Source organism: Choloepus didactylus, chromosome 9 (genome assembly GCF_015220235.1).
Source record: "Choloepus didactylus isolate mChoDid1 chromosome 9, mChoDid1.pri, whole genome shotgun sequence".
Taxonomy (NCBI): domain Eukaryota; kingdom Metazoa; phylum Chordata; class Mammalia; order Pilosa; family Megalonychidae; genus Choloepus; species Choloepus didactylus.
Window position 1 is genome coordinate 46,106,005 of NC_051315.1, and position 25,296 is coordinate 46,131,300.

General features: G+C 40.6%; 1 protein-coding gene across 3 annotated transcripts in view; it reads left to right on the forward strand.

Annotated features, from left to right (window-relative positions):
- Nucleotides 1-640: 640 nt before the first annotated feature.
- Nucleotides 641-25,296, forward strand: part of UPP2 (uridine phosphorylase 2) — a 90,204-nt gene continuing 65,548 nt past the window's right edge. Inside the window, exons 1-5 of one of the 3 annotated variants that reach the window (XM_037848951.1) lie at nucleotides 641-1,074; nucleotides 6,095-6,181; nucleotides 10,268-10,385; nucleotides 16,576-16,734; nucleotides 19,337-19,451. In XM_037848951.1, coding sequence (XP_037704879.1) covers nucleotides 6,120-6,181; nucleotides 10,268-10,385; nucleotides 16,576-16,734; nucleotides 19,337-19,451 — 454 coding nt within the window. In that variant the 5' untranslated portion in view covers nucleotides 641-1,074; nucleotides 6,095-6,119. Of the gene's footprint in view, nucleotides 1,075-5,672; nucleotides 5,784-6,094; nucleotides 6,182-10,267; nucleotides 10,386-16,575; nucleotides 16,735-19,336; nucleotides 19,452-25,296 lie in introns of those variants that run through there. The other 2 variants (XM_037848952.1, XM_037848950.1) reach the window with 2 other exon arrangements.

Genomic DNA, 25,296 nt, shown 5'->3' on the forward strand with positions numbered 1-25,296 from the left:
AGTTGGATGCATTTTAACAGGACTGTGCAGGGGAAAGCACTCCAAAGAATAGTACAAGCACTGTGTTGTGTGTAGCAGGGATACAATTCCTTATTGCTTTAACTGTTAACTTTGTTCGTTTACCCTCTCTGTGTACACAACCTTTCTCATTGTATGTACTCCCATCTATCTGCTGGGGAATGGAGTTGGGGATTCTCTGAATAGGAATCTTGAGTCCCTAGTCAGGAAATGCTTGGAAAAGTCAGGATTTTTAAAAAATGTTTATGCTTCTGCTAAAATATAAAAAGATAGGTCTGGTGGACATGAACAGAAAATACTAGAAGCCAGAGAGAATTCGGGATATGATATAAGAGGAGTTCACATCAGACAGGGAGAAAAAGCACAAAGACGACCTCTCTTTTTGATTATGAGATTGAGAACCAGGAGAAGTAGGGCAAGAAGGTCAGACCAGGATCCTTGGTCACCACATACCTGTTGGAGATGAAATTCAAGTGAGAGGGTGTCTGTAAATATCTAACTAGGCATAGTTCAGCCTGAGAACCCTGGACCCAGGACCTGCATCCTTCGATGTAGCATGGGACAGGTTGTATGTCTCTGAAACAACCTCCATATTCAGCTCAGGCCTGCATCCAACGTGGCACAGGGTAATTGGTGCAGCCCTGGTGGGGAGAGGTATCTGGAGAGACAGCCAGAAACAACACTAGTGGCTCCCCGAAGCCTGAGTCTGACGTGCAGGGGCCTGGAATTCCTGAGTTCCTGGTGTGGGAAGCAGAGGTTCACAGGTGGTCAGTGGGCCAGCAGGGACCTGAGCACTGAACCAAGAGGCCATAAGGGAGCAGGGCATTGAGACCTTAGAGACCCCTACTAGCATGATGCTCCCTGAGGGCTGGATGGGTCTAGCCGCCTCCTGCTGGCCCCATTCGGGGACCCAGTCACACCCACCAAGCCACAGATCCCTCACAAGGACCCAGTGGAGTGGGCCCGACCTGCTGCCTCACTGTGGAGCCAAAGGACAGCACAAGAAGCTGAGCACACGGATCTGGGAGCCCTCCTTCCTCACTACCAGGAAATCAAGTAAGTTCTTCCCCACTCCCCCCATTCAGTCGGTGTCATCATGGACAGGAATTGGGCAGAGGGAGGACATCTGACAGTGCATGTATCCGAAAGAAAGCACGTCATCTAAGTGAGACTATTTAAACCAAAGACTCAGAGATAATGTCAATTGGTAAGGTTAAAGTCACCACTCTGTGTCCCAAATACCAGTAGGGTGGGTGTAGTGGGAAAGACTGGATGGCTGTTAGAAAATAAAGCACATTTTCTTTGCTCATGTGCATGACAGTGTTAAACTGCAACACCTCCATGCAATTAAGGAAACAATTATGCATTTTTTAATAACTCCCCTCTTCCACACAAAGGATTTGAGGCAGCTATCTATGGGAAAATAACTACTTAAGGAAGACTCAATAACTTTTCTTTATTTGGAATAAACAAGAGAATGTTGAAGATAAAATAAACTTAATACATGCATTTAAAAAAAATACATGTTTTTTGTTTGTTTGTTTGTTTTTCAACATGTGTTTTAACATAGGGAAGTTGGGAGGAGAAGTGTGGTAACTTGTGTCCTGTCCATTCATAGAATGCCAACATTTTTGTGGAAAAAAATCAGAGAAATAAGAACTGCCTTATTCATAGCTGTATTTCTAGCACTTCCTAGACTTCCTGGAGTGTACACTACTATTATGCTCAGTAAATATTTGTAGAATGAATGAATGAGAAAAACTGCTTAACATTAGAATGGATAGCATAAGACATTTTTTTGGAGTTCTTTCAAGCATCAATGGAGCTATGGACCTATGGGGGTGGTATGGCAGGAGGGAGGGACCCACCTGAGAGACCTGCTACAGAGTGAGGGAAAAAAGAAAAGAGTAACGTGGGCCCTTGATGGGCCTTGCTGCCTCCTTCCTCTCACAGGACAGGCTGTGAAGTTAGTTCAGGAGTGTGTGCACACGTCTAGGGGCCATTGCTACCTGGGCAAGGGTGTTTGCAGCAACCTGTGGATGCCTCAGGTGATCTGATATAACCTTTTTTGGGTACCTCATGGAGAGGCACCCCTAGGCGTAGAGAATCCGATCTGGGCCCCAAGCAGAAGGGATGGGTCTGGGAGGAAGTAAAAGAGTACTAGGCATGGGCTTTTCTTGGTAAGCCCTGGGGGATGAAGGTGGGGATCATTTGGTCTAAAATTTGACTTTGTATATTATCTTAAACTCTCAGGATAGACTGATGGACTGAAAGAAGAGGAAGAGTGTAAGGCACCTTTAAACTTGTGTCTCATTAAGCTTACAGTGGGTGATGAATTAAAAAAAATTTTTTTAGTCAGCTCTGCAATTGTTTTGCAAATAGCACAATAGATTGCATTGTTTGTTAAAAGGGTTAAGATGCCAATTCATTAAACGTAAACATTTAAACTATATTACAGTTAGTGTAAACTTGTTTTGGCCTTTCTTCAAAGCCACCAAAGCCCCCTCTGAGATGGTCTTCTGGTGCAAATATTGGGGAATAAAAACCACAAAGCACTACTAATAATTCCCTAAATGGACCGTGTTTTCTGCTCCCTCAGTGCATTTCACACATTGTTCTCTGGGCTAGGAGCACAGGCCGCTTATACTCACCCCTACCTTCAGCAATATTGGGCCATCTCCCTTCTCAACACTCAACCCAGACATTACCTCCTCCCAGAGGCCTCCTGCATCCCCTAGTTTGGGTCTGGGGTCTCTTCTCTGGGTATTCATAGTGCTTCATATTCTTTACTGTTCATAGCTCTTTCCCACTAGAGTATAAATTCCTTTAGGGCAGGCACCAGCCATCTCATCTTTGCATTCTCAGGATTTAGCCCAGTTTTACTTGGTAGGTGCCCAGACCCTTACTCCAAATCCCCAGCTGTGCCCTGCCCGTGAGTGATCAGAGCACTGCTTTAGGGGCGTGGGTACAGTTCTAGGTGACACATGTACATCTCACAGATTCGGCCGAGGGCAGATTCAGACTGAGCAGAGACCTAATGCCAGCCCGTTACATGCCAGGATTCTGATTTCTTTCCTCCAATATTAGAGATTTAGTGGCAAAATTAAGGCACTAAAAGTTCATTACCAGAACACCCAGGGGCTGGGCCTAAGTTTGCCTTGGACACTCCTGCGAGCACATACTCTAATAAATGAAACCTGCTTCAATTCCCATTTGCAATACAGTACTTACTGAAAAATAAATAATTGTCAAGAAACAACCTACCGTAAGAGTAGGATTGAATCTAAGCCATGGAGAATGATTAAAGTCTATGCAAAAGACATGAATTAGTACTCTATTTTCATAGATTTTACAAAATTATTCTGCACTTTACTCAAACCGAGACAGCTTGCTTTGATGTCCAGGGGAGTCTTATATGGGGTCCATAAAGCTGAGCCGGTGTTTCTTGGCCCTGTGAGTGAGCCAGATCATTGACTGACAGAATCTGCACTGGAAGCAGACGCGTTAAAACAAAATACTAGACAAGTATAGGAGTTTGAGCAGTTTACGATTCACAAATCAGGCAGCATCCAAACCAACGTGGAAAGGAGCTCTGTTAAGGGAGTAGAAAGGAGAAGCTCATAAAGGGCAAGACAGGAGCAAGTGAGGAAATTTCTGATTTCCATTTCGCATAAGGGGGTCTTACGAAGTAGTAAGCAGATGTACACTAATTAGTATGGTGCCTTGTCCATTCTGATAAGCTCTCTCTCCCGGACTGAAACGGGCTTATCACCAGGTGTTGCTGATCTGCAATTCTGTAGGGTGCTGTCCTATGTTCCATTTTCTTGGAGAGCCCCTGCAGGTCAATCGTTTTCATGTTCTGGAAAACCCTTTCTGGAAAAGGGGTCTCTCCCAGCAATGCCTAATGCAGACGCCCATTTTACTTGAACACATGTTAATTAGTCTAATTAATTTGCTGGAGTAATTAGTTATCTAACACTTACTAATCAGCTAACATTTTCACCTATCAGAGCCAGAGGTAAATGCCAGATTGGAGATCAGTGGTTCTCCATATTATAACATAAAAATAAATTGAAGGAAAGTTTAGAGTCACATATGTCACCAGAAGGCAAGTTGGAGGTTAAAACTTGGGAATGTGTAAAACAGTGAATCTTGTGGTGGACAATGCCTGTGATTAACTGTACAAATATAAAAAAGTATTACAAGGGGTTAATAATAGAGGGGTTTGTGGGTAAAAATGTACCGATTGCAAACTATGGACTATAGTTAACAGTAATATTTTAATATTCTTTCATCAACAGTAACAAATGTACTACACCAATACTATGGGTCAATAATAGCGGGGATAAGGGGTATGGAAGGATTTGGGTTTTTTTAAAATTTTTCTTTCTTTTCTGGAGTAATAAAAATGTTCTAAAATTGATCATGGGTTTGTATGCACAACTATGTGAAGATATTGTGAGCCAGTAATTGTATACTTTGGATGGTTTGTATGGTGTGTGACTACATCTCAATAAAACTGCATTTAGAAAATAAATAGAGAGTGACTGCCTGGAATACCACATAACAGTGGTCTGGGGTGGGGGGAGTTTCAATATTGCAGTGGTTGCTGGGAAAGAGAAGCTGCCAGACCAGCTTAAGAAAGGTTATGAGACAAAAGGCATAGGTATCATTATAAAGCACAAACAGGAGCTACTGTCCTAAACTACAAAGGTGACACACATGTTCAGGCTTATTTTGTTTCATAGTTGTCATCAGCTTTTCCAAAATAAGGTCATCAGGGATCTATGTGGTGATGGCGGTAGCAAGATTTAGGCTGCTGTTCTGAGACCCCATCATGGAGTTCCCTGTTCTCTTTCCTTCCCAGTCTGCAAACCTTGCTGGTTAGCTAAGATGGACTGAAGGGAGCTAGCATGTAATTCAAGGAGCTTGACAAGAATCATGATCACCAGGAACCAGGAGCATCTTCAAACATGGAGACTACCAGTAAAGTTATGGGCATTTGATTATTGACTGTTACGCACATTCCTAAAGAGAAATCAATGCACATTATGAAATGCCTTGTTTCGGCTGCTGTTTGGGGATTCATGAATTTTTTAGCCTGTGATTGCATGAAAATCATGAGAGGAAAGTTCTTGAAACCCTCAGCAACATAAAGCTGACTCCCATGGGAGCTGAGGTAAAAAAGAAGGGGGATGAAACTCTTCTAAAGTTTCCTGGATTCTCCCTCCCAAATGTGAGAAGTAAGAAGCAACAGCAGAAGTAATGAGGACATGGATTTCTCAACAGAGACATTCCATTTTCTGAAAATATTAGCCCATATTTTGGTATTCTGCCTGGATTGACTCCCAGACACCTGGATTGACTCCCAGACACAAGTTTCAGTGGATCTTACAGGCAACCTTATGGTTTGGCTTAATGAAGAAGTCAGAGGAAACAAGCATTGCTTAATCATCAGGACTATGTGTGAACTTGAATGGGCAAAGTTCAGATGAAGAGGCTTTCTGAGGCCCTGACTTTGGATGTTTTCCTTACTTATGATCACCAAGAATGAAAACAAGTTGGCAGGGGTTAGGACATGGGTGGGAAAATGAAATGTTTGGCAACTGAGAGTGCTCACATGTATTGAACACATTTTTCAGACAACCAGTGGAGTTGTCATGGAAACCAACAGAGGACATGCATCCATATACAGTTGTCTCAAAGCAAATAAGTCTCTGCTATGCCAGATTCAAGCTGGGACCAAGGCCAGAAGCAAGGGGCAGGTACTTTGGCCACAGTTCACAGGCTAACCAACCTGGTCCAAGAGACAGGATGGCACACCTTCAAAGGGAGCCTGTCTCCTTGGGGAAGTGTTTATACAGCAGTATTAAAGGCCGTGTCTGGGGAGGAGGGAAGGTATTTTTGAATTGATAAGGGAGTTTAGAATGCTAAGGGAAAAGTTCCATTAGTAATTTCAGAAGAAAACATAAGTGTTAAGTGAGAGTATCATTCTAACTTGGAGTTGAATTCTTATGATAATATCTACAATTTAATAACAAATCACAATATTTCTCTTTCCTTCCATCAACTTAAGAGTGACTATCTACGTAACAGAAAGGATGGCTTCAATTTTATCTGCTTCCAATAAATCCATGCAATCTGACGGGGATGCATGTATTGGGTAAGTAATTTTGATTTTTCAAAATTTGTTTTTATCACATGGATGTTCCTTGGACTTTATATTAAATGTTCAGAATATGGACCTATGGCTATAGTTATTTATATTTCTTAAATTCATAGGTCATATAGTTGGAACACAGCTCATAATACAAGACAAAATAAAAACTATGCAAATTTTCTTACAATGCCATTTTCATTTCTTGGTTCTTGGGTTTGGACTCATCTAAGAAAGTGTGGCAAAGGAAATCACAAATGCCATACTAGGGTTTTAACTAACTACACGAGTGAACAAATTCAAAGTTCAACCTGGAATTCACTATGGAGTTCATCCTTTAATTCCAGGCTGTATCTGAGAAATAATTAAATGGGCCTCCCAGTGACTAAGGGGGATTTAACTGGGCTTCAGAACATTATGAAGTGATTTCATATGCTTTGCAATGGACTTTACATAAAATTCACTTCTAAAATGCCATGTATGTCATTCAACTCAGGAGTAGACATAAATCTGCGAAGCTGTTCGCAAATTTAGCTCTAATTCTTGCCCCAGGTTCACAGAATGTAATCGAGTATTAGTCTTCATGAGGCTTAAGGAATTTTTTTAAGTTCCTTTTGATTTACTGAGATTTGTGTATAATATCTTGCTTACAGCTTCCATCATATCAGCATATCAAAAAAAAAAAAATCTCCACTTACCCATCCTAAACAGAGGTAGCTTCCTACTGTGTTCATTTTTTCAGGGAAGCCAAGGAGAGAGAGAAAAAAAAATTATGAAGATGTAGGTAATGGTAAAATGGAAAGGCTTCTTCCTAGATAGTACTTTTCTTTGACTCCCAACATTTAATACCAGCCAGGCTGTGTAACTTGTCATAGCATGCTAAAATAAATATAATAAATAACTATAAATATAGATAATGATAATAAGGGAATTCCTCCACTCCTACCCTTTGACCCATGTGTTAAAAAAAGGAAAGAAAATGAAAAAAGAAAGGTGGAGAAGGAAACAATAAGGAACACATGAGTATTTAGTAAAAATTATATATTTTGAAAAAAATCAAAGTATTACAATAGCCCATATTTAGTAAAAATTGTATATTTTGAAAAAAATCAATGTATTACAATAGCCTGATTCATACTGGGTTAAAGTTGGCATGAAATTCCCAACAAGGCTGTTCTTTAGCCACTGATACAGTGATCATTTTAGAAGTACTTGTTGGTGAGCCCAATGGGACAAATACCTTCTATAGACATCTCCCCAAATCTTCTGACCTGAGAATCATTAGACAGTGGGGCAGACTATCAAGGAAAACTAAATCTCCCCTGATGGATTAACAGGAGTATTTAAATTAATATAATAGAATATAATTAACAGACTATGCTGGCCCGAGAATTTCTACTTGAAGATAGGAAAGATGGAGTAGATGGTGATTTTAAAAATAGCAAGGCCCAGTTCTCCTTGACCAACTGAATCAGAATTTCTAGGAGTGAGGCCTGGGTAGTCGCCCAGGTGATTCTGAAATGTAGTTAGGGTTTAGAACCATGAGAATACATGAATGGGACTCTTGTGTAGAGTAATGATTCTTAGATTCATTTGGGAATCTATAGGAAGATCTCTGAATCATGAAAACAATTTTGGCAAAACGAGACAGAAAAGTGTAATATAAGTTGGATGAGAAAGCGATGGCTTCCCAAACTTTGAAGCATGTGAGAATCACATGGGAGCTTATTAAAATGTAGGTTCTGATTCAGTATGTCTAGGATAAGGTGTGAGACTTTCCATTTCTGACAAGCTCCTGCTTGGTGCTGAGGTTGCTGCTTAACAAGGGACTATGGGTAAATGTCTTCCTGCTTCTCACAAGAGAAGAAAATAGATGTCCTTTTGCTTTGGGGTTTTGAGGCTTGTTCTGACGTAGTAAAGGATACTATCATCATGGAATGCCTTTTTCCTAAAACTGGGTATGACCCATAAACTAATTTAATTCATGGTATTTTTGTTCCAGTTCCTGAAATATTCAATTTAATTCAAAAAATAGAATTTGTGAGTACTTGGAGACAAAAAAAAAAAAAAAAAAAAAAAGATGTATGGCACAGCTTGCAGCAGGGAATTCATGTATTTTTTCAGGAGACAGAAAATTAACTCTCTTACAATGCAAAGTGCTATATTATCAGCATTAGCATCAACAAATGCTTTAGGAAAACAGAGGAAGGAACTAATACTGCCTGGGGAGGGAATTAATACTGCCTTGGAGAAGGCTTCATGGAAGAGATGATAGTGAATTGGACCTTGAAGAATGGGTAGGATTTTGCTAAGTGAAAAAGTGGGGGGAAAGGATGTGTTAGGAATGAGGGCCTAAAGCAGGGGCTCTTAACTGGAGCTGCAAATCATATATCACCTGGGAAGATTTAAAAATTACTTTCAGATGGGGAGTTATTCCTTGATCAGTATAGAGTTTCTGTTTGGGGTGATGAAAAAATTTTGGTATGGAAGAGGATGACATTTTCACAATATTGTGAATGTAATTAATGCCAGTGTGAATGTTATTAATCGTACACTTAAAAATGGTTAAAATGGCAAATGTTATGTTATATTTGTGTTACTACAATAAATTTTAAAAAATACCATCACAGAATCTGAATTAATTGGGGCCTGAACATTAGTATTTTTAAAAAAGCTCCCTGGTGATTTAAATAGATGACCAAGTTGAGAATCTCTGGAGGTGCATAAAGAGGCAAGGTTTGTTAAGACGTTTTCAGGTATTTGGTAGGAAAATGGGAGAAAATTAGAGAAAAGAGGGCTCAGACATTTCCTAGGAAAGATGTCTTAACCCACTTGGATGTGGGGGTATGATTTGTTACCAATAATAATTAAAGTACCAAAGGCTGTGGATGAATAAGAAATATGAATTGTAAACATGAATCAGCATTTAATTAAGGCCACTCCTGTAGCAGCTTTCAGTTCACTGTCTCGCATTCCCTGGTACTTCACCGAGAGAGAGGAAGGCGGGGTGGCCGGCGAGCATTCAGGTGATGGCAGCCTGGGCTTGGACAGTACTCGTTGGGTGGAAATTGGGGCAGTCCTCAGTGGTGTGTTACTCAAAGTGTGCTGGCATTTCACCAGCAGATAAGTGAAAAGAAAGAGAGCATCAGGTTTGAGTGAGATAATTGCTTTTCTTTAGGGGACAGACCTAGGAGTAGACACGTCACTTCCACCACATTCCACGGGTCAGAACTCAGTCGTGTGTCCTTGACTCACCGCAAGGGAAACTGGGGAATGTAGTGTAGCAATATACGCAGGAGGAAAAGGCATCGGGGTTTGGTGAACACAGAGCATTCTCTGCTACTTCCTACTTTTTCTGGTTGGTCTGACTAAAGCTACTACCTTTTAGGTTCCCCAGTGCTGGGAGGTGTAATAACAGAGTTATTTCATGTCCACTGCACATCAGGTGTGTTAACAAACATTACCTCATTCAGGCCTCACATTATTCTTACAAGGTTGTTATTAACACTAGGCCCATTTTACAGTTCAGGAAACTGAGGGACAAAGAGGTCAAATAACTTTCCCAAGATCACACAACTAGTAGATATATATGGTTGAGTTGGTCCTAGGAAGTCTGACTCCAGAGCCCAGTATCTTATGTTACACAGTCTCCTATGCAAAGAAACAGAGTCAGACAGAGCTGGATAGAAATGACGATTCTGTGGTCAACTGGCTGTATAATCTTGGACAGGTCTCTCAACATCAGTAAGCCTAGGCATCTTCATTTATAAATTAGAACATTCATACTATTTAACTTTTAGAGTAGCTATGGCATTAAATGATGTAATCTAATTATTGTATGCAGTTTTCATGCTAGTGTATGATTTCATGCTTAGTGCTGTGCCTGGCACATAGTAAGTGCATGGCAAATATTAGCCATTATTATCATTGTTAATACCACATTGATTCTCAACAAATCATTCACTCCTGGAGTAAATTTTGTGTCTGGTATTTGAGCTAGCAGTAATCATAGGTGTAGACTGATATATACTTTCTCTTTTATGTGCTTTCTCTCTAAATTCCTTTACTCTCTCTTTGAATTTTTTTTTCCAGAGAAAGGTTTGTTCATGTTAAAAATCCTTACCTGGAATCTATGGATGAAGACATTCTCTATCATTTGGATTTAGGAACAAAAACACACAACCTACCAGCGATGTTTGGAGATGTAAAGGTAAAAATATTTCTAGCTTTAGGAAAATGATTCAATATCCTCTGATAGTCGTTTTTCTTACTTCCCAACATAAATTTTACCCCTCTGACTAGAAAAATGTTAGGAACTGAAGCCACAAAAGGAACTGAAGCTATACTCATTCTCTGAAATAATTTAGGATGTGTACATTATGAAGAATCATTTTCTCCCCAACAAGACATAAAAGTTTCCAAACTAAAGCTAGTATAAATGTGATTATTTGGTTCTGCTGGTCCCTGGAGATAAATACAATTTTATTGACAATGCCACTGGGTATTCTGAGATATTGGGAATTCATTATGATTTTACAGTTTTAGTTTACTATTTAACATCTAAATTTATGGCAGAACCTCACCAATTCTTATTTTATTGAACAATAAAATAACTCCCAACAAAACCAACACTTCTATATTATTTCACTTCTTGAAAATGACCATTATCAAGTATTTTATATTATTAAGATTTTTCTTATTTTGTAAGAAATATTTCATAAGAAAATTGCTTATGTAATATTGCTCGGAAAATTGCACTTTTGTATTATTTTATTTTAAATATTTCTAAATTGTAAAAGTAGTTTGTGTTGATTATTTAAAATTGGTAAAATATAAAAAGGAACAAAGATTTTCAGAAACACCCCATAGTCCTACCACCTAAACATAGGCAGCATCAACTCGTTCTCTTTTCTTCCAATTCTTTTTAATGAATAGATTTTTAAGTGGTTGTAATTATGTAACTTTGCATCTGGTATTTTTCACTTCACTTTATGTCATTAACATTTCCTCACATTGTTTATGGATGTCAGGTGGCTGTACCACCCATCATATAAGGTATTGTTGGGCTTTTACATCAAAGTATTTTCCATTATAAACAGGACTCGAGAGAATATTTTTGCACCTAAAAATTTTTCACATTTAGGTCTATTTGGTTGGGATGATTCACAGTAATAGTAATGGTCAAAGGGAATGAAAATTTTAAAGAACTTTTCCAAAGGGCCAGTACCCATTGAACAATCCTACCTGTGGAGAATTGTGCAGTTTTTATCAGACTTTTAGTCATCTCTGTGGCAATTACAAGAAAAATAAAGCTTTTTTACATCCACTAGCTCACTAAATGTGCATATAGCTCTTTTAGGAAGGTATGGCAAATAGTGATTTCCTCTGTAAAACAAGGATTTTGCATTCAGAGAGGTCAGAGGAGGTCAAGGTTGCAGCCTACAGGGTCAGAGCTGGGACTTGGACCAGACTCTTCCAAGTCCAGTTTCCAGTGTCCTTGTCCACTGCACTCGGTGGACTGAGTCACGGTCACTCAGAACGGTCCGTAAACTGGTGGGGGAGGGTTGAAGAAAGGGGAGAAGGGGGAAGAAGGGGGAAGAGGAGGAACAAGAAACTGAAGAAGAAACTGAGGAAACAGAAGAGGAGGAGGAAGAGGAAACGGAAAAGGAAAAGGAAGGAAGAAAGGAAAGAAGAAAGGAAGAGAGAGAAAAAGGAAGAAGGAAAGAAAGAAAAATTGATCTATGAAGTTCATTATCAGTAAGTGCTAAATTGTTAGCTGTGTCCTTCCCCGCACACACTCCCACCCCAGTCTCTCCTAGGAAACAATTGGGAGGGTGTCAAATGATTTCCTGTCAGTAACTGGATCTACCCTTTTCCCCATCCCCCTCCAGACTGCTGCTCCTTGCCCTTTTTTTTTCAAGAAGCTCACATTCCTTTTTTAAAAATTCAGTTTTATTGAGATATATTCACATACCCTACCATCATCCACAGCGTACAATCAGTTGTTCACAGTACCATCATGTTGTGCATTCATCACCACAATGAATTTTTGAACATTTTCATTGGCTGGCTTCTCTGCAACCTTGCCTTTAACTTCTCAGTATAACCTTTCTCCCTACTGCTGTTTCTGATGTTTACGAGCTGAGAGTATTTGACCAAGGCTGTATTTTGTACTTATTAACAAGATTTCACCTGTATTCAAATGCTAGGTTTGGGGTTCATGCCTCATGATGATTTTCCTCAAGCCCCTTATCTGGGGATGACTCTGATTAATTAAAAGACTCATCATAATTAATAAACTAAGGTACACATCTAATGAATTAATTAAAAAGACTTAGGAAATTTTCTTGAGACAGAAAGTGTTCTAGTATCTAGATATCTAGATATTTGCCACTCCTCTACCATTTATGAGGTGTTTCTGTGTATTAGACTCTATACTAGGAATTTATGTATAGTATATCATTAAATCACCACAGCAACCACGGTAGTTATTGTCTACATTTTACAGATGAGGAAACAGAGGCTCCAACATACCTGCAGTGTTAAAACACATTTGTAATATATATTTGTCTGTCTGTAATAGGCATGATACAGCTGGTAAATGAAGGAGCTAGGGTTAAACCTTAGATTTCTCTGATGAAAAAGTAAAAGTAACAGCTCTCTGTTAAGAAAAAGACACTAACTGTATTTTGGTATTCCAAGTGTTTGTTTCTGGAATAAAATGACTTTGTTTTAGAGCTGAAAATGATGGGACTCATACCTCTCTGACATCTCCTCTCTTACATACACACACACACACACACACACACACACACACACACAGAGTCATCTCATCTCTTTTACAATGCTAGGAACCAAACCTTTACTTCTCTACCTGACTGAATTTTCTTTAGCACTCATTCTCACTCTGCCATAACCACTATCCAACTTTGTAAGTTCATCCACCTGGTTGTTGACCTCTTTGGTAGATTTTCTTTTGGATAAGAAAGAATGCTATGATTTAGAACCTGTTTTGTTCCAGTAGACAGCAATTCTATTGATTGGGCCATTTGAGTAGACATTAGGAGGCAAAGTGTGTGTGTGTGTGTGTGTGTGTGGTAATGCAGTTCCAAGTGATCAGAGCTAGCCATTTAACTTAAACCAAGATTCTTTAGAGGTAGCAAGTCTGATTTAAATTTACAGATGATTTTCTCAGAAACTAGCCTGCTTTCAACCACATTCACATCGTTGAGTGAGAACATGCTAGGTTCAGTTTAGGTTCCCATAAATCCAAGGCAGCAATCCTGACTAAGGAAAGAGGACATGATCCCTCAGTATCTGAAAACTCAGTCTCATCTGCACAGTGATGATAATAATTATTAATAGTGTTAACTTCAAAGGAAAGGAGAACTCTGGGTATGTAAATTTAGACCTTAAAAACGCTGACCATTGCAATCCTTCCTTACTATATTTTTAAAGATTTTTCTGTCACTGTCACAAGACCTCAGTGACTTAACACAGTGGAAGACTATTTCTCATCCACATTAAGTATAAAGCAGGAATTCCTGACCAATGGATGACCCTCCTCCAAGTGATGATTTAAGGGCCCAGGTTCCTTCCGTGTTGTTGTATTGTCACCTTCAATGAATGGCTTGCAAAATTTCCTTGGGTGTCAACACCCACCCAGCAGGTGGAAGAAGAGGGTATGTAGAATCATCAACGGGAGATTTCTATGGACCGGGACTGGAAGTGGCACCCATCACTTCTGCTCACATTCTAGAGGCTGGAACTCAAGCTTATGGCTTCATCTGACTGGAAAGTAAAGTCTAACTATGTACCCCAAAGGAAGGGGAAACAGCTAATCAATCTCTGCCAAATTCACTGGAATGAATCAATCAATTGGAAAATATGGTAAATAATCCTTTGAAGTTATCCATTTAAACTCAACCACCAATACATGAATCTCTTTTACAAGATCATTAACTGGTACTCCCCAATCTCTTTCTAGAAATTTCAGTTAACATGGAAAATCATTATTTTATGAGACTATGTATAATATGTATTTTTAAAAGTTATTTGCACTCCTTTGCTAACATACAAAATACATAAACTGTAGTAGGACCAGATTAACACAAAATGGCAAAGTTAACTCTTTTAATACACTATGGATATTTGAAAGCAACTGGCAAACTTGTAATGCCTCTGACTCTTCCCTAGTGCATTTATATTTTCTATAATAAAACCAGGACAGATGATAATTTTGGGGGGGACATTAATCATAATACGTAACACTTTGGGTCAATGTTGGTTGGTGGTCTTCAACCATATTTTACTTCTCATTAAAGTGGCTAGACTGGAAATTGCATCTAGAAGTGATACATAGTAAGTCTGACTGAGGAGTAAGGCTTCAAAAGCTGCTTCTGTCTGTACATATCATCTTTAGGTCTCCAGAAACATTCAGAAATTCCTGTTGATTACTGCAGTATCTGCAGTTCAAAGAAGAATTCAAACCACAAGCTATTCTGACATCTGTTTGGTTTTTGTGGTCAATCCGAATAGTTGTAATTTACATTCACTGGCACCACTCAATGAGGGGATAGTCAAACTATTGTACATTGTAAAAAAAAAAAATCTTCCTCATACTTAGATCTTAAGCAAAGTCTAACTTTCCATACCAATGGGGGGATAATTCATGAATAATCAATCATAAATTTAAAACCTACCTTAAGCCATGGTTTTATCCTCTTTGGTACTCAGCAGTTCATTACCAACTTTAGGCCCCATCGGGGAAACTCATAAAAAGGCACAGAAAAGACAATAATGAAGGTAGAAGAGAATCAGAGTTTCTGGATAGAAGGAAAATTACATCCTATAATTGAGAATGAATGTTCCACAGGAATTATTGTTAAATGAAAGCAAAATACATCATGTAATCAGGCTACCCCATAATTATGATAAATCATTTGTGAATGGGGGCTCCTTCTCTCCAATCTAAGTAAGGTGTTTCCTTAGACAGATATTTTTGCCTGTGAGGGGCCTCACCAGGCCCTGCTTCTGGTCTCCGCCCAATGTTGCCACATCAGCCAGGAACCACAAACTGCCTTTTCCCTACTCTAAGACTTGAACTAGTTTCATTTGTAGTACATCCTGCAATATAGAAAAAATAAACAAGCTCCAAAGCAGGGCTAGGAAATTGCTACATGATATGAAAAATAATAGCTACCATTTGTTGAGCACTTGGAACATGCCGGGCTTTGTGCTATATCCTTTGCCATGTGCCTTTCAGCCTTAAAAAATCCTAGGAGGGGTACTGTGTTTTCCTATTTTGGAGATAATGGCCTGAGGCAATGGAGATTAGATGTGTGACATTAAGCAAGTTACTTAATCAGCAGCAGAGGGGCTGAGATGCAAAGCCCGGTACACCTAATCTCCAAGGTAGGCCCTTAACCACTATGTTGCTTTACCTCTGTTTTGGAGCTCCTTCAGACCCGTGGGCCTCACTGCTTGCCTCAAGGCTGCCTGACTTTGTGGGCTGTGCCATCCTGGTTCTGTGACCCTCTGTTGTCACCCATCCTCTCCGCTGCTGACCCCTGGTGCTTTCCCAGCCAGTTGCTCATCCCGTGCTGTAAGGCCTCTCCGATCCTCTCTCTGGTATCCACTTCTCCCATCCCTGGGGCTGATGTACCCCTAACCGGCTGTTGCCCAAGCAACTACCAGTCAATTTTACTGCCATATTTTATTCAATTTATGACATCCCTCACTCTAACACCCAACTCAATTTCTGAGATGTTAAAATGTGAAAGGAAAAAAACCCCAGCTCTTTAGAACAGGTAAAATATGGTAGTGGGATTTCCAGTCTGTAATGATAGGGCTTCTTCCAAGAGAATTTCTTCTGAATAAGAAATTGGAAGATCTTGGCAAGATTCCATTGAAGTGTTACTATAACATAGAATCTTTCACAATAAAAACTTTTGGTTGGGGATGTGGAATCAGAAAACATGTTTGCAACTGGGAGTTCTTTTTTTCATGTTTCTTACATTCCATGCCCTTACTGTGTATATATTAAGCACATATCTTGCTAATGCCCCAAAATAGGTTGTCTATAACAACTTAAGATGCTGGTTAATGCTCACTGTGAATAAAAACACCAGGAATACCTACTTGAGTAATATCAACACTTACTTTGATTTTGTGATTATCTTTTTCTTCATGGACTAATTTAGTACCTTAAACTTCGCATCTGTTTGCCTTATTCACAGGTTAATGATGAAAATTGGCCAATTTGTGAACATAGCCTGTGACATATACATATACTGTTATGTGAATTACTGAAAAATAAAATAAAAACATTAGAGTTGAAAGCTGACCCTTGGTTCATATCCAGGTTACTATGGCAGGTAATTGTTTATTTTTATTAACAGTTTGTCTGCATCGGTGGGAGCCCTAACAGAATGAAAGCATTTGCACTGCTTATGCACAAGGAGCTTGGATTTGAGGAAGGTGGAGAAGACATAAAAAACATCTGTGCTGGGACAGACAGATATTGTATGTACAAAATTGGCCCTGTGCTCTCCATCAGTGTAAGTACTCAATGGTTGCACTTTAGCAAGCTATGGGCAGGCAAGAAAAAGTGTAAACTTCTGAATAAAGGCATTCTTTTTCTTCTCCTGCATTGTATTCTTACACAATGAAACTAAATGTTCAGGTCCATGCATTATTGGAAGCAGTGCCAGGGGCAGAACATAGCATCCAGCGTCACTTTAGTTTGGCTTGTTAGTTATTACTTAACTATTCAAGTTGCGGGAAAAACCTTCAAAGTACACCACCCCTCTCTCTTTAACTTGTAACTGATTAACCCACTGATAATTTTTGCTTTTTTATCTCTTATGCAGCTTTGGGAGTGTTGAGCTTTTAGTACATAGGGGCCAATTTTCAGCATTGCCCAAGTAGCGTCATTTAACACTATAATAAGCTCACTGAAACGCTGCTAATGCATTTCCAGGGAGTTCCTGTGAATTGCTTTCCTGTATTTAGAATATGTTAACAGCTCTGGACACACACAGTGTCCTAAGACAAAATGAAAGTAGAATTATTTGCAACTTTAGGGAACATGCAGCCTGTTTTACCCTTGGACTCAGGGTGGCATGCGGTTATGAGAGTGGATGTACATGTGCACCCAGTTTGCCTTCCTAAGCCTGGCTCTCAGTACAGGGCTGTGTTTCTAAGCAGCAGTTCTGAGCCCTCCTGTATGGGGACAATGCAGCCGTCAAAAGGGGCACAGTTGGGCCACGGGACAGGGGAAGAGTCTACTACAGAGGTGCAACAATTCTAAGGAGCTGAGTTATAAATGGCTCCTACGCTGGGGAATAAATCACCAACCCTCTGTCACTCCATAGCACCAGGTGATGGAGGGATGGAGCATCCTGGGTGGAAGGCTGGGGTAAAGAAGGGAAAGTTATGCCCTGTCAATGGAGAGGCCAAGTTCACCTCCCCTCTAAGCCAAGAATGCCTGAAACCTGCTTTGGGTTCAAGTGGGAGAGTCCATTCATTTATTAATTTGTTTATTTAACAAGCAATGATCGAATATCTACCTTTGAAGGAAGCCGAGTATCCTCCTCTGAGTGTGGCAGTTCTTGGCTTACTAACTTTTGCTTGAATTTTAGACTAAAACTATTTGTCCTTTTTTGCACAGTAAAAGGGTAAGAACAACAAAATCAGGTTCATAAAAATGTGAAACTGCCAAAAACAAGCAGTAAAACTTCAGATTAAGACATAAAAACAGCAGTAGACTGATCTTCCTGTCCTGAAAGGAAAGGAGAGTATGCATCATGCCCGAAAGTCAGCCAACTAGAAATGGGCCTCACTTTAGGCAGGTATTGACAATTCTTCCTCTTTAGTAGTTTTTGATGTGTGTCTGTGTGAAAAAGAGAGAGAATGACTTTAGCAGAAACATGCAAACCCATTTGTCATTTTATAACCATGTCACAAAATGAGTGATAATCATAAACCTATCAAAGTTCATTTAGAAAGAACCTAATAGATCAAACAGTAATTCATCCTCTTAATCTACAGTTGAGGAAAATGAGTCAAGTGTTTACTCTTTACTGACAGAGCCACTATATATATAAGGTTTGATTCCTGACTCCAGAAGGCCTCCAGTGCCTTTGGAAGTTGGAGCATGGTCAATGGCAATCAAAACTGGGAGTATTCATAGGCTCAAGTTTCCATTGTTCAATATTCTAGATGGTCCCAACACCATCCATTTTCCAGATTTGTTAACAAGAGAGTAAGTGGCAGGTATCCTAGCTGCCAAGATACCTCTGGTGCTTTTTTGCACATAAATTTTTGGTACCCCACAGTAGAATACATCCAGGGCTGCATTAAAGGAACACATTCGCTTGTAGGCTGTTCTGTTAGGAATGAAATAGCCACAGATTCTAAACTCAGATCCAGTTACTAAAAATTTGCAGCATGGAGGATCTTTCTGGAGAGTTATTGGTGCAACCAGCAGGAGTTGCTGAATCCACTAGGCTATGGACCCCTGATCTGGTGACATTGATTCTCCTGTTCTAAATGCTGAGAACACTGGGGTCACAGTCATGATCTATAGCAACCTAATGTCATCTATACATTTAATGTGAGCTCCAAACTGTTAGGTAGGGATAAAACCCATGTCTCACCCTAGAACCTTTCAGAATTCACACAGAATCAGTAGCAAGTGAATAAAGCTATATGAGAGCCATGAAATGAACTTACTGTTTCCTTTAGGACTGTGGGAAAGAACTAGCAACCAAACTTGTATTTCCTCAAAGTCAAGCCAGTCTTGCAATAGGCTCTTTTCAAAGCATCATCCTAAAAAGCCCAGCGGGAAAATTAGCAATGACACTGCCCCGACACACTGGTACTCTGTACCATCCCCACTTTCTGCTCTTGACGATGAAGGCTGAACTCAGTTTGACTGGCAGGGAGAAGCTTCTCTCTGATCCTCACAGATGGACACATCCATCAGCGTGTCATGTAGGCGTCAGTTAGAGATGACTTCCATTCTCCTCAGCATTGGCAAAGTTGTAATGATTATGTAAATTTATCTGAGGGTTGTTAACTTGTAATGCAGGAAGAAAATATGCCCTGTGCGTGTATCAGTTTGTGGATGTATAATGATTTTCTCTCTTCTCTCAACAGCATGGCATGGGCATCCCCTCCATTTCTATTATGCTTCACGAACTCATCAAATTACTTTACCACGCCCGGTGCTATGATGTTACCATAATCCGAATTGGTACATCAGGGGGAATAGGTGAGATGGACTGATTTCCATCATTAATTCTTCCACACACAATAGCTGCCAAAATACACCATAATTCTTAGAGCCCAGCAGAAACCCAGATGGCTAAAAAGTATCAGGAGGCTGTGCTTGAAGAAATGTAAAGGAACCTGCTTATATTGCCTTTTTCTTCCCTTCGTTTCTTTTTTTCTTGTTTTTTTCCATGGAAATCTGGAGGGAGAGAAGCCATAGCCTATTGCCCAAGTGCTCTTAGGTTTTCGTAAGGGGAAGGGTAAAAGAATTGCTAAAAAATATTTTGAGGTTATGTAAGAGTAAGTTTTGAGGGTTACAGTAAATTGTGAGGCATAGGAATTTTATAAATGATAGACAAGTGCTTTCAAGTAAAACACACACACACATACACACACACACACACACACACACACACACACAAGGATTTACTTTATCAGCTAAGTAGGCAGTTCCATAGCTCTTAGGAAAACATTGTTTTTAGCTCATACCAGTGACTATATCCCATTTCCCAGCTGTCTTTTCCTAATCAACACAGGAAAAGAGACCAGGCTGAGCCTTTAGGGAAGGCCCAAGGGACACTTTCCAAAGCTTTCCCAGAGCTTCCCCTCCTCTCCTCCTCCTTGGTTAGTCAGGAAGCTGTAAAGGGGACTTATTTACTTTACCATACTGGGCTGAGGGAAACTTTTGAGGAGTTCGCTTTCTTTTTCAACCTTTTCTTAAGGAGCAGGTCTTGTCTGAGTGTGATTCTACTGTCATTAAATGCAAATACAGACTGGAAAGGTCTGAATGAAGAGTGACAAGAGGGAATGGGAACTATAAAAAGGGCTATGGTTTTGGAAAAGAGAAGATTTTAGGATTATTACACATTTGTGGAGCAAGAAGAGACGTCAGAAATACTCACAGAATTAGAAAAGTGATTTGTCCAAAATCACAGAACCACAGACGGCAGAGCCATGCTTCACTGGAATCAGATAGGGCCTAGATTATGAGCTTTCTGCTTATAGGACAGGAATAAAAGTCCAGCCAAGGCCCTCACAGATGGGAGGAAGAGGGACATCTGTGGCTGCCCACCAAGAAAGTGGAGAATGTTAGCAAGCACTGTTAGATTAGGCATCCTTCTGGACTGAGGTCTATTTGACAATATCCCAAATAATCAATCGTAGGGGAAAATACATTTGGGGATTTTATTAATTTCCCAGGGCTTTCACAACAACTTACCATAAACTGGTGTGCCGGTTTGAATGTATGGTGTCCCCCAAATGCCATTATCTTTGTGGTCTTGTTGGACAGACATTCTTGGTGCTGGTTAGATTTGCTTGGAATGTGCCCCACTCAGCTGTGGGTAATAATTTTGATGAGATGTTCCCATGGAGGGGTGGCCCTGCCCATTCGGGGTGGGCCTTGATCAGTGGAGCCATATAAATTAACTGACTGAGAGAGAGAAAGCTCAGTGAGTGCAGCTGGGAGTGATGTTTTGAAGAGGAGCAAGCTTGCTGGAGAGGAATGTCCTGGGAGAAAGCCGTTTTGAGGCCAGAGCTTTGGAGCAGATGCTGGCTGCCTTCCTAGCTAGCGGAGGTTTTCCGGACACCATTGGCTGTCCTCCGGTGAAGGTACCTGATTGCTGAGGTGTTACCTTGGATGCTTTGTGGCCTTAAGACTGTAACTGTGTAGCAAAATAAACCCCAGTTTTATAAAAGCCTATCCATCTCTGGTGTTTTGCATTCTGCAGCATTAGCAAACAAGGACAGATTTTGGTACCAGGAGTGGGGTGCTTTTGCTGCTGAGTTTGCAAATACCAAACATGTTGGAACGGCTTTTCAAATGGATAAGGGGAATATGCTGGAAGAATTGTGAGGAGCTTGATAGAAAAAGCCTAAACTGCTTTGAAGAGACTGTTTGTGGAAATATGGACTCTAAAGATACTTCTGATGAGGTCTTGAACAGAAATGATGGACGTGTTGTTGTGAACTGGAAGAAAGGCAATCCTTGTTTTAAAGTGGCAGAGAATTTGGCAAAATTGAGTCCTGGTGTCAGATGGAAGGAAGAATTTGAAAGTGACAACTTGGAATACTTAGCTGAGAAGATCTCCAGACTACACATGGAGGAGGTATCCTGGCTTCTCCTTGCAGCTTATAGTAAAATGTGAGCGGAAAGAGATAAACTTAGAACTGAACTCTTGGGTTCAAAGAAACCGGAAGCTGATGGCTTGGAAAATTATGAGCTTCCAGGGGATGGAATCCCAGAAGCTACAGCCCAACATGAGGATGTAACCAAATATGGAACCCAGCCGCCATTTCAGTATAAGCCAAGATTGGAAAAGGAGTTAAGCAGAAAGGATTTGTGGAAAGTCCTATTGTCTGATGGCTTTGACCCCTGCATGCTTCATGCAAAGCCAACAGAATTTTTGCGAGATCTTTATGGACAGAGCCATTGCCGGTCTGGACTGGAGGAGACAGACAAGGAAAAAATTAAAGGAAAAATCTCTTCAAAGACAGAGCCATGGAGGTTGAGGTCTGGAGTCAGGAGGTCTCGGGCTGGGAGAGTGGAGCAGCCCTCAGGCATGGAAAGGGTGAGTTTGCCCTGGAGGTCGAGGGCGGGCTTTCCACCTCGATGCTCTGGAAGAGTTTTGCCACCTGAGGTCCCAAAGAGGGCGGAGCACATTCCCAGGGAATTGGGGAGAGCCTGGCTGCCACCCCACTGTTCTGAAGGGGTTGAGCGTGTGCCCTGGAGATGGAAGGGAATCCGGGAGCTGCCCTGATGTTTGAGGAGGGTGGGGCCAAGAAGGTGGTCTCCCCAATGTGTGGATATGTTGGAGCACTCACCCAAGCGTTTGGAGAGGAAAGGGCTGCCAGAAAGGCCCTTAGAAAGGGTTAGACTCCCGCTCTCTCAAGCCCCAAGGATGCAACGTTGTTCTGTTAATGACTCTCAGACTTTGAAATCTAATGGAGTTTGTCCTGCAGGTTTTAGGAACTGTTTTGCTCCTGTTAACCCTGTTTTCCTTACTGTTTCTCCTTATGGCAATGGAAATGTTTATCCTATGAAGGTCCCTCCTTTGTATATTGGAAGCATATAACTTGTTCTAAGTTCACAGATCCACAGCTAGAGGGGAATTATGCCTTAGGACTGACCACGCCTAAATTGATTTTGATGGGATTTTGTACTTAACTTTTGTTACTGAAATGATTTAAGTTTTTGTGATATTGTGATGAAATGACTGTATTTTGTATTTGGAAAGATAATGTCATTTTGGAGTCCAGGGGGTGGAATGTGCCGGTTTGAATGTATGGTGTCCCCCAAATGCCATTATCTTTGTGGTCTTGTTGGACAGACATTCTTGGTGCTGGTTAGATTTGCTTGGAATGTGCCCCACTCAGCTGTGGGTAATAATTTTGATGAGATGTTCCCATGGAGGTGTGGCCCTGCCCATTCGGGGTGGGCCTTGATCAGTGGAGCCATATAAATTAACTGACTGAGAGAGAGAAAGCTCAGTGAGTGCAGCTGGGAGTGATGTTTTGAAGAGGAGCAAGCTTGCTGGAGAGGAATGTCCTGGGAGAAAGCCATTTTGAGGCTGGAGCTTTGGAGCAGATGCCAGCTGCCTTCCTAGCTAGCAGAGGTTTTCCGGACACCATTGGCCGTCCTCCGGTGAAGGTACCCGATTGCTGGTGTGTTACCTTGGACGCTTTGTGGCCTTAAGACTGTAACTGTGTAGCAAAATAAACCCCAGTTTTATAAAAGCCTATCCATCTCCGGTGTTTTGCATTCTGCAGCATTAGCAAACTAGGACAACTGGGTATCCTAAAAACAGTAGCAATTTATTTCTCTCCAAGTTCTGGGGGCCAGAAGTCTGAAACCAAGGTATCAGTGGGGCTGATTCCTTCTCGAGGCTCTGAAAGAGAATGTCTTCCATGCCTCTCTCCTGGCTTCTGGTGGCTGCTGGCAATCCATGGTATTCCTTGGTTTGTAGACACATCACTCCAATCTCTGACTTAGTCTTCACACTGCCTTCTCTTCTGTGCCTCTGTGTCTCACAGCTCCCTTTTCTTTCTCTTATAAGGACACTGGTCCATTGGAATTAGGGTCTGTCCTAAATCCAAGATGATCTCATGCCAAGATTTTTAATTTAATTACATCTGCAAAGACCTTATTTCCAAATCAGGTCACATTCACAGATAACAGGGGTTAGGACTTGGACACATCTTTTGGGGGGGACTCTTTTTAGCCCACTACAGGGATCAAATGGATAACATTTTTATTAAGGCTGCTCAGAATTCTGTCTCCATAGCCCATGCCCATGCCCTGTGCCATCCTGCTATTAGTGAGTGTACAACAAGGGCAAGGCATGTTGTTACCACCTTAGCCCAAGATCTTGGATTCTAAGTCTTTTGCTTCATGGCAACATGATATATACAGCACACAGGCTATACCAGTGTCATGGTGGAGACCTACAAATGGTGGCAAATTAAATCACTGTGCTGGTGTAGACCCACTGTTTTGAAGTTTTGTCTCATTAGGACTCTAAGCTTATCAATAGGCATGTTTGTTTTGTTTTAAACAGCATTGCATTAGGGGATGAAAGCAGTAAAGCTTATTCTTTTGCTGACATTACTGCTCCTTAGATGAGCCAACACACTTTGATGAAGATAAAGTACTCAGTTAAGTAGTATTTGGGCTTTTGAGAGACCTTAATAACAATATAAATGCTCTAACATGTAAATATTAAGATGGCATCTGAATAACATCACTTTGATGGACCCTTTTTCAACTTCCTTTTCAGTCACTTTCCTATTCTTGGGGCATTCAAAATAATTCGGGGAGCCACTTGTTTGATGTATTCTTTGGTTGTGGGGACACAAGAATCTATCTCCATAGCCCATGGAGCCATCAAGGTTCTATCATCAGAGGTCACCTTGGGTCTCTTGCTGGGTCTTGCAGAGTGTCCTGTCTTTAACTCTTTGATCAATATCTTAATTTATGTCACCCAGAAGCATGTGGCTATGGTCTGTGACAGGAGTTGGCAAACTTTTTCCATCAAGGACAAAAGAGTAAATATTTTAGGCTTTACAGGCCATATGGCTTCTGGTGCGATGTCTCAACTCTGCTGTTTAGTATGAAAGCAGCCATAGACGATATGTAAATGAATGAGCATAACTGTGTTCTAATAAAACTTTATTTACACAGGCAGTGTGCTGGATTTTGCCCATGGGCCATAGCTTACCGACCTCTGCTCTACGGCATCTCTAAGTAAACATTCACTCATTGAACACATTTTTTTTTTGAGTAGCTATAATGTGGCACTGATGTGGGGAGACATCAGTGAGCGACATTGTTGCCTTTATAGATCTTATTGTCTACCAGGGAAACAGACAAGCAGGTAATTACAAAAAGTATGTTGAACATCAAAACAAGAGTGTCTAGGGCACTATTAACATACATCCTCCTTACCTAAGACTTTAGACAGAAATAAGGATAGATCAAAAGCCAAGTCAAAAGCTGATTCTAAGGAAATTTAATGTAACCTGCCTGTGTTGCCTTTTAATTTTCCTTTGGTTTTCCTTCTGTGGATTGAGACCTTTTGAAGGAAGTGATTTCAGCTGACCCCTGAAGAATGAATTGGTATTAGTCTGATGAAAGGGTATGGGGGGAGGATGAGACAACATTCCAGGCAGGGAGAAGAACAGTTGCCAGAAAATAGTTTCTGAAGTAAGCCCCAGTCAGGAGAGTCAGTCAGCCAACAGTTCTGATTTTCGGGGGGTTGGAGGAGAGAGGGAAAAAAGGAGACAATCTTTGTTATGAGAATCAGAAGGAAGAGAGGATTCAAAGGCAAAGAAATTATAGTAATCAAGGC